The sequence below is a fragment of the Anastrepha obliqua genome, chromosome 5 (genome assembly GCF_027943255.1).
Source record: "Anastrepha obliqua isolate idAnaObli1 chromosome 5, idAnaObli1_1.0, whole genome shotgun sequence".
NCBI classification, from domain to species: domain Eukaryota; kingdom Metazoa; phylum Arthropoda; class Insecta; order Diptera; family Tephritidae; genus Anastrepha; species Anastrepha obliqua.
Genome location: NC_072896.1, coordinates 3,106,688 through 3,121,794, shown reverse-complemented (window position 1 = coordinate 3,121,794; position 15,107 = coordinate 3,106,688). Strand labels below are relative to the sequence as shown.

Genomic DNA, 15,107 nt, shown 5'->3' with positions numbered 1-15,107 from the left:
GTGTTTTAATTTACCACTACTTCTTGATGGGAAAAAATACCGTTCAAGCGAAGAAATGGCTTTAAAAGTGTTATGGGGACTTCAATCCATAAGAAACAACAATAAAATGTTGATTTGCTGACCTCGAACGTGGCCGTTCAGACACCGATGATGCACAACGCAGTGGACGTCCAAATGCGAGCAATGAAAACAATGGCCAAACTGCATGAATTGAGCTTCAAATAGCTCCAACATCTACCGTATTTGCCAAAATTGGCTCTCAGTGACCACTGGCAGACCTCAAAAAAATGCTCGCCGGTAAGAAGTTTTGCTCGAATGAAGAAGTTATCGCTGAAACTGAGGCATATTTTGAGGCATCAGATAAGTCGTTCTACAAAAATGGTATTAAAATGTTAGAGCAGCGGTGGAATGGTGGCGTTGTTCTTCATGGAACCTACGTTGATGAATAAAGCTAATTTTGAACGTAGAAAAAAAGAGGTGTTGTCTTTGATAGGCACGGGACTTTTTAGCCCATCTGTTATATTGCAGTGCATGAAATAGTGCGGCTTATAAAACAGCGGCCTTCATCATATCGAAGCAATGTGCTTAAGTCACGCTGATTCTTACAAATGTCAGATATGCAGAAACTCGTGGTTAACGACGAAAGAATTTATTTGCCTTTGCGAGCAGCAGCTTGAAAAATAAGCTAAAAAAAACAGCTCATCACAAATATATTCATATTTGTATGTAATGGACTATGAATAAGTTCGTGCGGGTTTTTTCGAAATTTGAAACTTTATTGACGTAAAATGGTTACAAATTTAATATTCAAAGTATTGTCCATCGCTTACTACTACTTTTTCCCATCTTTCTGGCAATTCACGGATTCCCTTTGTGAAAAATTCGGTCGGTTTTGCCGCAATCCACGAATCGATCCATTTTTTGACTTCATCGTAATTACGGAAGTGCTGGTCAGCCAGGCCATGTTGCATCGATCGGAAGAGATAGTAATCGGATGGCGCAAGGTCTGGACTATACGGCGGGTGGGGTAGGACATCCCATTTGAGCGTTTCTAAGTATGTTTTGACCACTTGTGCAACATGTGGCCGAGAATTGTCATGTTGGAAAATAACTTTGTCGTGTCTATCGGCGTATTGCGGCCGTTTTTCTCGCAGTGCTCGGCTCAAACGCATCAATTGTCGTCGGTAGACATCCCCCGTAATCGTTTCATTCGGTTTCAGTAGCTCATAATACACAACACCCAGCTGGTCCCACCAGATACACAGCATAACCTTCAGGCCATGAATATTCTGCGCCGACGTCGATGTTGAAGCATGCCCAGGGTATCCATACGTTGCCCGACGTTTTGGATTGTCGTAATGGACCCACTTTTCATCGCCAGTCACAATTCGATGCAAAAAACCCTTTCTTTTGTGCCGTTGAAGCAGTTGTTCGCATGCCATAAAACGGCGTTCAACGTCTCTTGGCTTCAATTCATACGGCACCCAATGGCCTACCTTTCGGATCATTCCCATGGCTTTTAAACGTTTGGAAATGGTTGATTGATCAACTCCCAAAGTTTTTGCAACCTCTTCTTGCGTTTGAGCCGGATCTTGATCGAGCAATTCCTCCAATTCGGTATATATGAACTTTGGCGGCGCACCCTCGCGTTCTTCGTCTTCCAAGCCAAAATCACCACTTTTAAAGCGTGCAAACCACTTCTGGCAAGTTCGCTCAGCTAGAGCATGCTCACCATAAACTTCCACCAAGATACGATGACTTTCGGCTGCTTTTTTCTTCATATTAAAATAATGAAGAAGAATTCCCCGCAAAAACACATTATTTGGCACGAAATTCGACATTTTCAAGTGTGGTAAAAATATTGTTGTTTACGCTTCAAATAAAAAACTTATACTGACGTTTGTGCCTTACGACAGTAGCTCTCCAATGAATGTTTGGAAATGTGGATCAATGGAATAATAATCAAGTTACGCCATTTGTTGTAAAACCGCACGAACTTATTCATAGTCCTATTATGTTTAGCTTTATACAGTTAATAAGACATAAAAGAATAATTTAAGTCATAAAAACATAGGAATGGGTAAAACAAAAAATGCATTCCATTAAAAAAAAAATATACATATGTACTTCATTATAAATATCAAAAAATTTGGATACTAATATAGCTATATAAATATGTACGGCTCATCCTTATTTTTAAGCTTAATTACTATCACTTTCGGTCATTAGTTTTCTCTTACGAACTTGTAATATCTGACTCATCACTGGATAAAATAATCTCATTGGATTTTTCTTCTGCATTTTCTGAATTGCTTGTAGTCATAGTTTGATTAGAATTTTTTTTGGAAAAAATTTTGAAATAAGCTTTTGTTGCTTATTTTTATTTGTCATATCTTTGTGGACCTCTTCATATTGTTTTAATAGGTCATTAACAGCTCGTTGAAATTTAAGACCTCGATCTAAAATAACATCTCGTCCTTGAAAATGGTTTCCTTGTTTTCTTCCTAGCACAAGTCCCTTGTAAACAAATATAGCTGTGAAGGTATTGGATTCATTGTTTTCGATGTCAGATTCAAAGTCACATTCAACACTATTTTCCTCACAATTTTAACCATTTCAATTAAGTCGTCTGCATTTAGTTCCTGATCTTGCATTAATTCTTTAATATCTGCTTGAGTTATATCGTCAAAGCCTTCTCCACCTAATTCTTGACCCAACTCAATTATCCGAGAATACTCTTCCTCAAAAGCTACGCTACTAGTCTCACCATTAAATATATTAGGCCATAAAGATTTCCAACAGGTATGCAGCGTTGATTTTTCAATCTCGTTATACGACATGCTTATGTGTTTGATACAATCCAACATTGTAAATTTTATGCAGGCATCAATAATTGAAAGGGTTCCTTTATTTTCCACATGATCTAAAATATATCTGAAAGACTTTTTTAAATACAGGGCCTTGAAAGTCGAAATTATCCCTTGGTTTAGGGGTTGCGGCAAAGAAGTCGTACTTTGAGGTAAAAAAGCAACTTCAACATTTTCAAGTTACAAGTCTTGAGGGTGTCCTGGAGCATTATCAAGAATTAGAAGGACTTTAAAAGGAACCCTTTTTTGATTAAATACTTTTACACATCTGGCACAGAAATGTTATGGAACCAATCATTGAATAACGTTGCGGTAACCCAAGCTTTTTTACTGGCTTTCCAATAAACGGGAAGATTGTTAATATTCAAACCTTTAACCTCGTGGTCGGTTAGCTTTACCAATTATCAACGGCTTCATAATATGATCTCCAGAAGCATTCCTACAAAGCAGAATCGGTAAACGATCTTTTGCAGTCTTATGACCGCTAGCTGCGCTACTCGTATGTATTACAGCTGCTACACTTTTTCTAATTGAATCTTCGTTTTTCTTTATTGATCTTATTGTTGCATCGTTCATTGAATAAAATTTAGTAATATTCACTATTATTTCTTTATTTCTTAAGCGGTCCAAAATTTCAATTTTAGTTTCTAAAGAAATAATTTTTCTCTTCATGCCGGTTTTGTTAATTCTTGCTTTTCCCTTGGTAAAACTTTTTTTGCTTTTGCATTTAATTCCCTCTTCGTTTTTGTTTTGATTAAAGTACAGATTTCAGAATCTACATTTCAAACAATGCTAAAATAAATAACATAAAAATAAATAACAAAAATTTATTTTGATTTTGAAAACCGTGTAAGAATGAATCCGTGTTAAGCGAATACCGTGTAAAGCGAGGTATAGGTGTATATGTATATATATTTATATATATATATTTATGTAAGACTAAGTGTGTTCCTCACTGTGAACAACCCTGTCATTAGACAGCCTTGCAGTTACGTAGTAGAATTGTCGCTCCCCGGCAGTGCAAGCCTCTTGAGCGGCAAAGTTCAGATAAATATAATAATACTTTGGAGCCTCATCGCTCAAGAAATAAACACCATCATTAAGAGGGATTAACTCACTACACCTCCTCGTATTAACTCTGCGCACTTTTCTTTTTTACAATGAGCGACCCATCATCCCTTAGAGAAGCAGTGCGAGTGGCAAAATATTTTGCATGCTATAAAATTATAAAACTTCAATTTAATATTTGATTTGCTTAAGTTTTGCCAAAAGCAGCAATCATAAATGGCACAAAAATACAAGTTTTGTCTGAAATTCCATTTTTCACATATTCCAATACAACTCGGATGGTTTCTTCTTAATTCTGTCGGAGATATAATATCATTATATATATGTGTGTGTGAATGTATAGCAGAGCGCATCTAATCAACTAATTGTCATTTCTGTTGCTCATTTATTTGTTGTTTTTGTCATTCAACAGAGCGAAATTCTTTTTCTCGATGGCAAAGTTTGTTTTTAAAGTCTGTATAAAAGTTGTCCGTTCTTTGGCTATAAAAGACAGCACAATATGATTAATTATGCCACAGTTTATTGCACATTGAATAATAGTTGCCCCAAATTTTTTTGTTAATTATAATTGTATTTTCTTGAATATTTATGGTCCAGCAATTACTTCACATTCCATGTTTTATGTAAGAAAATTTATGTAATAGTCAATCAGAAATTTTTATAGAGCCACCTATGAATGTGGATTTTAGTAAATTTTGATTAAAAAATTGAATGAGCTAAATAACTGGAATATACTCATGATAATTTTTTGGTTTTTAATTTATTGAAAACTTCAATATTTTACTTCCAACTTACTTCGTAAGTTGTGTCTTGCCAGTGCCTGTTGTAGTTAATATTAAAACATCTGGGCAAGAGATGGTTTTAAATAAGTCCAAGGAAGCATTTTGAATTGGTTTTTTTATAGGCCTTGCACTGAATATTCCTTCCAGTCTAATTAAGAAACCAATGACAGCGAACACAGGTCGTTGAGTTAAGTCCCCTACAGATATGAATATATTTTCCACCCCAGTAATAAAGCGTGGAAAGCCAATATTACAGAAAGACTTCAGTTTCATTTATAAGCTACTCAACTTACCATAACTGCTAATATCTCGTAATAATCTCGTTCTGATATAGCGTACTACTGTGTAAGGTATATTTATTTGTCAAACTTCGCGGGATTAAAATTTCGCTCTAGTTATTTTTTTCATGAGTTGGCAGCACTGTTAACAACATCTGGGCCAACTTTCATGTGAATGTCATTATCAGTAATATATTTACGCTTGTGTTTACCAAACGACCAAGAGTGCATTTTTCGATTTTTACAATGTCTGATTTGATTGAACAGAGAAGTGCCATCAAATTTTGTTTGCGGAATGAAATTTCGGCTGCGGAAACATTTAGCATGTTGCAGAAGGCACTTGGTGATTCAACCATGTCCCAGAAAAATGTTTATAAGTGGTACAAAGACTTGAAAGAGGGTCGAGAACGTGTTGATGACTTGGAGCGCTCCGGACGACCATGGACGTCAACAGATGACCAACACGTCAATAAAGTGAAGGAGTTAGTGCTCAAAAATCGTCGGTTGACTGTTAAAGACCTTACTGATATGATCGGAATATCAGAAGGATCTGTGAAAACCATTTTGAAAGACCATTTGGGCCTACGAAAAGTCAAATCTCGTTTGGTACCGAAAACTCTCGATTTCTTGGAAAAAAGTCGTCGCGTTGATGTGTGTGAAGCAATGCTTTCAGACTATCAGCACCAGCTCAAATGCATCATTACGGGAGACTTGGATTTATGCTTACGACCCTGAAACAACCGACCAATCAAGCGAATATCGTGCTAAAGGCGAGGCCAGACCGAAAAGAGCACGTCAAAGTCGTTCAAAAATAAAGGGCATGATGACAGTTTTTTTCGATTTTCGTGGTGTGGTGCACTATGAATTCCTTCCACCTGGCCAAACTGTTAATAAGGAATATTATTTGAGTGTTATGCGTCGTTTACGTGAAGCAATTCGTCTAAAAAGACCAGAATTATGGGAAACGACTCCTGGTTTTTGCATCACGATAATGCACCGTCTCACACTGCACTCGTTCTTCGTGACCATTTCGCCAAAAATTCCACGCATATCGTTCCGCAACCACCGTATTCGCCTGATTTGGCTCCATGTGACTTCTGGCTATTCCCAAAACTCAAGAGACCACTCCGGGGAACGCGTTTCGAGTCGATTGAGGAGATAAAAGCTGAATCGAAGGAGGTGCTGATGGCTATACCGGAAATGGACTATTTGGCATGTTTCGGGGATTGGAAAAATCGTTGGCATAAGTGTATTTCATTTGAATTGAATTAGGAATTAGAAATAGAAGAAAGATATAGAAGGCCATACTAGGACAATCCACCGGTCTTGTTGCAGTCAAAATAGAAATAAAAATAATTTTAGTATCATCACAGGAATTCTAGCAGCGCATTAAGTCATCATCTTACTAATCTGGGAGTAAAAGAAAACACCGCCAAACTGGTATCCAGCACTGATGCATAAGCGGTAAAAAGCACCTGGGTGCCAGTGGTACCAACTGTTGGTAGCAGAGGAAGAGGAGGGCCTCCTCTGCGTTGGAAAGATCAGGTGGCGAAGGACTTGGCTTTACTTGGTGTTTTCAACTGGCCCGATTAGCACGAGAAAAAAACGACTGGCGCGCATTGTTAAACTCGGCCAAAGTCACGTAAGCGGTCATCACGCTAATTAAGAAGAAGAAGAAACATATATTCCCAAAGGAGGAAATAAAAGTATGAATCGCGCGATTTCAGGTCTATGCTTTGCTGAGGAACTCTATAAGGATTTTCTTCGGGCCATGTAAATTTAGTGATTCTGCATCTAGCCTCTATGACCTGACTGCGAAGGAGGCGAAAACTCCCGCTGAACAAGTGTATTGGTACTGGTTAGGTTAGGTTAGGTTAGGTTATGGTGGTAGTCGGTCCGTATGACCAACTCACTTAGACCTCACATGTCCGTTGTGATACCACTGTGCGACACAGGAACCTTGTTTATTTACTTTCATGAAACCATTTTGAGGCTCTTATGAAGCGCAGGATTGGTCTACTCCCCGCGCCAGATAGTTCTGTAAGAGAATTGAAAAAGTGTTTACCTAGACAACCTGCTCTGATTTTAGCTAAGGCTGGACAAATGCAAAGGAAGTGCTCTACTGTTTCTTCCTCCTCCTCATCTCTACCTCTACAGCTTCTACAATATTCATGGGGGGCATGCTCCTAGTCTCAAGGAATGCCTTCCAAATAGCCAGTGGCCGGTGACACAAGCCACGACCTTCGAAATATCTTCTCTTGAGAGGCTAAGCAATTCCTTTGTCCAGGCGGCCATAGTAGCCTGGCTGTTACGGGGTTAATTTCCTAATTTTCTGGTGATTATATCATAAATATGTTGGCTGATGCAGTCATACTTTTGTTTATTGTAACTCTGTAATAAGTCCATTTAAATTCCTCTAAGTGAACTACATAAAAAAACAAAGCCCAAATGGCCAGGAAATAGTTTTAGTTATTTGCTACTTCAACAATACCAGGAATTATCCTTCATTGGAGGTGCTTTACATAACTTGCGAATGCACGAATATCTAATTACCAATATTTGTTAGATTTTCTGCAGTAATACAATATTGCCTACCTAAAGAGGTTTACCAAATATAAGAAAAGTATTTCCAACCGTATTTCAAAGACCCTCCATTAAAAGTTTCACATGTCACTCTAACAAAATACGCATTGAAAGCCTCCGACTGAGCTTGTAAGGCAATTGACATGCAACAATTAAAGTGATGGCTTATCAAATTAAATTATCTTTAAGTGATTACCACACTTTGAGCAAACAACAACAAAAAATGGATATTGTAATGACATGAAGAAATCTGGACATGTGCACGTTTTACGAGAAGTAAAGTAGTAAAAGTAACTGACCAAAACGCGAGCACAAAGCTCCTGAAGCGTTCCGGCAGAAAAAAATTACTATTACGCTAGCGCATCATAAGCAAAGAGGAAGCTGAAGGGACGGGGGTAGGAACAAAAAGTGCTAAGCAAACGTTTTATTGAAACACTAATAAGTGCAATAGCGGCAAAAACACTTTTGAATGCGTTTTTAATTCAATTACGTTTACGCTAGAAACCCAGACAAAATAGAAAAATGGAAGAAGACAAGCAAATCTCAAAATAAAGCAAATTAGCGAATGTGCAAAAAAACACAACAACAACACACACATATAAAATTACTAATCTGAAAAGTGCTTGCAGACATAGGTAGTAACAAAGAGCAGCAACAACAATAGCAAATATGCAATAGAGTAGCAGCAACAACAGCGAAACAAAAGCAAACAAACAACTGTGACAACACCAAGAAGCGCATTCGTTTTAACCGCCACACTGCACGGTTACTTGGTTTTGCATTTCTGCAAGTTATGCATATATGTGTGTGTATGTGCGTATGTGTTTACGTTAGCCTAGTCGTAAGCTCAGCTTGCAACTTGCAGGCAAATCGTTTTTTTCTGGTAACCAAACTGCCTGCATTGCGCCTGGCTGCGCACATTCATTTCGGCACAGACGCGCACATACACACTTCCATGGTTTCAAAGTTTGGTTTTTGAGCACCGCTGCTCTTCCAGTTGTTGCTGGTTTTGTTGGCTATTGCAGCAGTCTTGCTTTTCATGCATACAACACTCATTTTCTGCATTGTTGTTGTGCTTGATTTGCACCAATGTTGTCTGCCATATTTTTGCATGACTCGCTGCTCCACTTCTTCGTCTTCGTCTTCGTTCACTTATGCTTCTGCTTCTTCATGCACTACGTGGTTCGTGGTGTTTTGGCATTTTCGGCAACGTCTTCGGCAACGCTCAGCAGCAATCACGATTTGGTTAACCAAATGGAAATGGAATTAACTATAAAAGTGCAAACAGTGGCCCCAATTGGTATCATTGAATCGTTTACTGTTCAGCTATACACATCATATAGCTTTACGTTCTTCCCTCTCTTCACGTAGCTGCAAAAACTCGCGTCTCGTGCACGGATCGTGCGGCGTTTACAAAGTAATGCAACATACAAAAAATTATAATTTATTATATATAAAAATTAAAAAAAAAATATTTCTTTCGACGGTTTGCTCTATATAATTCAGCGATTATTGGAAAAAATATTAGTGTTCTGTTAAACAGCAACGAATTAAAATCGTACAGTGCTCAAGTTCGTTACTTAAGTCTTTTGTTTCTTCTCCGTTTCATTTGTTTGTAGTTCCTTTCGCAAGCGTTAAAATCAAAGCACAAGTGTTAAAAGGATTGTGAATTTGCTGTGTGCGTGAGGATTATCAATACCATTGCATCGCAGGATATCAGGAAGGGATTTTGCGTTTCGTTCGCTTCAACTTTTCGTTGTCATTGTGATTTAGGATGAAGCTGCTGGTATGTATGCGAAGAAGTGCAGACAAAATTTTCAAAAGAACGAAAGAATTAATAAAAAATTACAAAAATAAAAAGCTAAAAAGCTAAAACTGTAGAAAAAGTGATTTATGACATGAAAATGACATTGGATTGAGTGAAAGGGGATAATTGAACAAAGACATCAATGAAGTCAAAATCTGTGGTGGAATGTTATGAAAAATGGATGAGCAATAGTGCATTTTGGACTACACATTTCCTGCTTTATTAAAACAAATGTGCAAGTGGGAAAAAATTAAAAATTTAATTGATGATGAAAAAAGTGGCAAAAATCTATTGAAATTCGGTTAAAATTAAAAATATTTGCTATGAAATTTTGTGATTAAATAAATTTTTCAAAACATTCCGACTGAAAGACGAGTAACTATTTTCTATATAATTTCAAAGAGCTACCTAAAATAATTATAAAAATTGATTTGATGAAAGAAGAAGCATTTTTTTGGCAAGTTTTCAAAATGCTTGCAATTTACTGTTTTTTTTTTGTTTCTTTTGTTATTGAGTAAGAAATGCAATAGAAAGTCCATTGAATCTAAAACTTCCTAAACAAAAATTTTATATGAAAATTTAATAATAAAGTAAAAATTTGAAGTTTACAATTTTTTTTGATATTTTATATTTAAAGTTGCATGTCAAAATGTTTTTCTACTTTGTAGTAAACTCACAAAATCATTTATTTTTCATATTTCAAAAACAAATTTAAATATTTGAATTTAAAAATTTATATATTAAATATTTATCAGAGACTACGAAATTAATTTTACCCGTCGTATAATTACCGAATTCTCCATAGGCTTCTCAAAATTTCACAAAAAAAAAAATTATTTAGATTTATAAAGTGTATTTGGGATATATTTTCGCGATTTTTTTTTAACTTTAATTAACTGAGTATTTTGATATGCAGGCTTAACTAAAAGGCTAAAAGCTCTCCATCACATTAAGGCTCAGTAAATGTGTTAATATTTATTTATATTCTAAAATACGTTTTTAATATTTCTGGTTTTTGTACAGCAGTATTAGGTTTAGTAACTACATAAATTTGCAAAAAAATTTCTCACTTCTCAAAATTATATCTTTGAAAACAATCTTAATTTTTAAAGCAATTTTCTTCCACCTGTTTATTAAAAATTACTTCATTGAAAATGTTTCGCGTTATCCTTCCTAAAAACTTTAGTTCCATTTGTAAATATAATTCAAAAAATATGTTATGAAACTTTTAGTTTTCTAAATGATTTTAAATTTTTCAATAAATTTCATCCAATAATTTTTTTATTATAAACCATATTTTAACAGAATCTGCATTTAAATACTGCAAAGTTTTAGACAAATTCCAAAAAGACTCACCAGCTTTTAAAAATTAATTAGTTAAAGTAAAAATAGCTTGTTTCACCAAAGTCTTAAAAACATTAGGGAGGCACAAACTGCCTTTTGAGAAAAACAGAAATTAAAATATTTACTAATTTTTATTCCTTTTCTTCCTTCTCCTGCACTTCAACTATTTCAAACTATTCGCAATTTTCTGCGCTTTGCTCTCTTTTAAAAAATAATTCACAAACAATTCTCTTACACGACAACTGGCATTTTTTTAATTCTCGAATAACTCCAATTTTTTCAATTGCATCTAACCACAAATTTTCATCTTCCTACTCTTTCTTAACACTGTTTCTCCTTATGCCTAAATACTTATTCCTCTTATTCTGCCATTACTTTTGTTGACTGTGAATCTTTCTCCTCCGCCTATTCTTTCCCTTCTTCTCTATCTCTTTCTCTCCCAAACAGCGTTCAGCATCATTGCTGGCCCTAGTGTTGCTGCTGGCCATCAGCGCACGCGCCGAAGAAGAAAAAGCCGCCGAAACCAAATCCGCTGAACCCGCGAAAGAAGGTGCCGAGAAAGCCTCTGCCGCCGACGATAGCGAGAGCACCAAAACCAAACGTGGTCTACATCATTTCGAGGATTATCACCATTCGTACCATCATCCCATTCATGAGGAGAAAACATTGACCATTATCAAGAAAGTGCCAGAGCCTTACCCGGTTGAAAAGATTGTGCACGTACCCGTCGAAAAGCATATACCAGTGCCGATTAAGGTCAAAGTGCCCAAACCATATCCCGTGGTCAAGCATATACCTTATGAGGTGAAGGAAATCGTAAAGGTGCCACATGAAGTGCCCGCCCCCTATCCGGTTGAGAAGAAGGTGCCCTATCCAGTACATGTACACTATGATCGTCCAGTGCCCGTGAAAGTTTACGTACCCGCTCCCTACCCAGTTGAAAAGAAGGTGCATGTGCCAGTGAAAGTGCACGTGCCCGCTCCCTACCCAGTTGAGAAGAAGGTGCATGTGCCAGTAAAGGTGGAAGTTAAGGTTGAGAAACCATACCCAGTTGAGAAGATCGTGCACTATCCAGTCAAGGTGCATGTCGACAAACCTGTGCCTTATCATGTAGAAAAACCAGTACCATACCATGTGGAGAAACCAGTGCCAGTGCCAGTTATCAAGAAGGTGCCCGTTCCAGTACATGTACCCTACGATAACCCCGTGCCTGTGCATGTTGACAAACCAGTACCATATGAAGTGAAAGTACATGTGCCAGCACCTTACCCAGTTATCAAGGAAATCCCAGTCAAGGTTGAAAAACATGTGCCCTACCCAGTCAAGGTACCAGTCGAGAAACCAGTGCCCGTTCACATTGAAAAACACGTACCCGTCTACCATGAGAAACACATCTCCTATAAGGAACCCGTTTTCGTGCACAAGGAAATCCATGAACACGAGCCCGTCCATCACCATGAAGAATATCATGAAGAGAGCCACGACTTTGGTGGTCATGAGGTGGAATCATATGGCGAATACGAACATGAGGAGCATGAATACTAATATGGCAATTCTATCTCTCTCCATCTCTCTCACTCATATACCTCATTCACACATAATGCCCATATGCCTTTGCCTTGCTCTCCGTCTACGTAAACTCCGTCACACGTCTGCTCCTTCCCTCTCTCTCTCCCTCTTTCTTTCGTTACAGCATTGAGAAAAAGTTGTGAATAAAGACCTTCGAACACTCGACGTTCAGACGAACCAGAGAGAAAGCGAGCTAAAGGATATGGATGATGCGACTCGAAAGACGAAAAATATGAAAAGTGAGATGAATTGAGAAAAATTTACCGTAACCGCGTGATCGTGATAATGGAACGTTTTGGAACTCGAATTAGGCGAAACGTTTTGGAATTTGAGAAACACGTACTATAGACACATAAACATAACTGATCTTTTACCAATTATTATTATTATTTTTATTTGTTTCGTGTTTTTTTTTGTTTTTGTTTTCTGTTTTTTTTTTCGTATGTACATTTATGATTGCGATTTTAGTTTAAGCCATAATTTTTTATGCAAACTCAACATTAAAAAACTTTTTTACATACATATAAATAGTTTTAAGTGTTTTTTAAGCAGTTTTCAAGTTGTACAAAGGAATATATGACACAATATTCCGACCATCAGTGATATTTGGCGCCGTTGAGACACGTCCAACAGGGTGGGGTTCCTGTGACATGGCCAATCGCGTCCTCCGCACACCACCAGCACATTCAACAGTTTGTGAACACATTCCTAAAAACACTTGCTCTACTCTGGGCGCATGTGGAATATTTTGGAGCTGCAGTCGCAAATGGAGCGTTGCCGGTGGCGTTCGAGTTCGTTCGTTAAGTGATAAATGATCTTGTTGTTGTTTTGAGTTAATTTACTCCCATTGGAGGTAATATGTATACGAATATATTGCATATGTATATTTGTATATGTAGCGATGTATGTATGTAAGCTATAAGTCTTAGCTAATGCGAATGCGTAAAAGACTTGCAAGTGATTCAATATGAGATTCCCTTTAATGCTACTTATATATATAAGAGTATAACTGTATATGTATATGTTTGTAAATATATGTAAACATTTCTCTTAGCGAAGTAATAGTGTTAATCGTGCTGTAATATTGCAATATATATTTTTAATGATTTTATAATTACATTATTACTTAGCAAAATATGCAACACATACCTGCAAAGATTTATATGCAATATTCTTATACGCAAATTGAATACAACTTACATACATACCACTTATATATAATATATAAATACATATCATAATCTTCGATATTCGTATTAAACAGAGAATAAATCAAAACAAAAAAAGAAACAAAAAATAAAAAATAAAAAAATTAGCTTAAGTGATGCTCCTGTGTGAGTTAGTGTGACCGTATTGTATTATTTTTTAATTAAATTTTTAATTTTTAGTTTATGATTTTTTATACGAACTTATTATGCTGCGAGAACAAAAGCTAAGCAAAAAACTTACTAAAAATATGTAACAAAAAAAAACCACAAAAAATATAAAAAACAAAACATACTCTTTACTACTACCAAATAACTGATAAAACGTATGAAAATGTGTAAATTGTTGATGTAATGTTGAGATGTGAAATAAAACATTGTTCAAACCTAAAACCTGAAACACAAATTTGTTTTCCACTAAATATTTAACTCACTTCCGAATGGTGCTTAGAGCGTCGAACAGGAAAGGCGCAAGAAAAGCGCCTCTATTATTTAGAAAACAAACTCGTTTTATTAAGCAGAAATAAAAGAGTTACTAAAACTCACATTTCTTAATTGAAATGGTAATTGCAAAGCCTCCTAAGATTTTGCAACATTTAATTAATTTTTTTATTCAGCATTAAATACGCGCACCGCATAAAACGCAATAGCTCATAAATGATGTTAACTCCGGCGTGCCTCAAAGCAGCCACCTCGGTCCACTTTTGCAAGGTAAATGACCTTCCACTACTCTAAATCTCTGTGGCATGTCGCTGAAAGCTTAGCAAACTTGACCAATGCAGTTAGATGGCATGAGGCAAATAATTCTCTAAAAGATATTTTCAATCTTTTGCTCATAACAATCGGAATTAAGTGTAACATTGAGCTGTTAACTAACTTTACTGGCTAAGGTGTTACGATGAACTCTTAGTGAGATTTTAATTTCCATATCAATTATTGTGCGAATAGAGCTAAGTGGGTATTTCATTCATCAACCGTAGATCTGAAAAGTTGAAAGATGCTTGTGTCGGCGAACTACTCTCTACTTCTTTGGTTATAGCAATTTGTGTAGTTTTGAGCTCAAGGTATCAAATGTGCCGTTCTAAATTATTTAGAGAGAGATATCTTATATGTCACAGCCACTTCCGTTGAAATTATGTAGCGATCCAGCTTTTAGAGATTGCATTGTTCGATACAGGGTTTGATTGAAAAGCAATAAGCCTTATTTTTTTTAAGCAGTTGGCTTATACAACTAATATTCTTCAAAATAGGACCCTTGAGCGTCAATACGCCGCTGGTAGCGTTCCTTCCACTGCAGGAAACATTTTTTAAACTCATTCGCCGGAATCGCGTTCAATTCGGCTGTCACAGTTTTTTGGATTGTCTCGATGGAGTCGAAACGCCTCGCCTTCAGCTTTCGTTTCAGGCGCGGGAACAAGATGAAGTCCGGAGGGGACAGGTCTGGACTGTAAGGAGGGTGGGGAAGCACCGAATCCTAACACACTTTTAAAACAGCTTTCAAACGCGGAGCGATGTTGACTGCACCGCTGTTGCCAGCGAACTGGGACCGGTCTCTAGTGGAAGGGGAAGGTCCAACGATCATTTTCCTCCACCAGCCGATTCGG

At 36.8% G+C, this 15,107-nt stretch overlaps 1 protein-coding gene across 2 annotated transcripts; it reads left to right on the top strand.

Moving 5' to 3' along the window:
* The first annotated feature begins 8,905 nt into the window (after positions 1-8,905).
* Positions 8,906-12,601, top strand: LOC129249238 (mantle protein). 2 transcript variants are annotated; one of them, XM_054888930.1, is made up of 4 exons: positions 8,906-8,995; positions 9,198-9,364; positions 11,177-12,229; positions 12,423-12,601. In XM_054888930.1, the coding sequence occupies exons 2-4, from the start codon at positions 9,353-9,355 to the stop codon at positions 12,426-12,428; spliced, it is 1,071 nt and encodes a 356-aa protein (XP_054744905.1). In that variant the 5' UTR covers positions 8,906-8,995; positions 9,198-9,352; the 3' UTR covers positions 12,429-12,601. The 2 variants fall into 2 exon arrangements, with proteins under 2 accessions (XP_054744905.1, XP_054744904.1); XM_054888929.1 differs by having other exon boundaries at positions 11,177-12,601.
* The last annotated feature ends 2,506 nt before the right edge of the window (positions 12,602-15,107 follow it).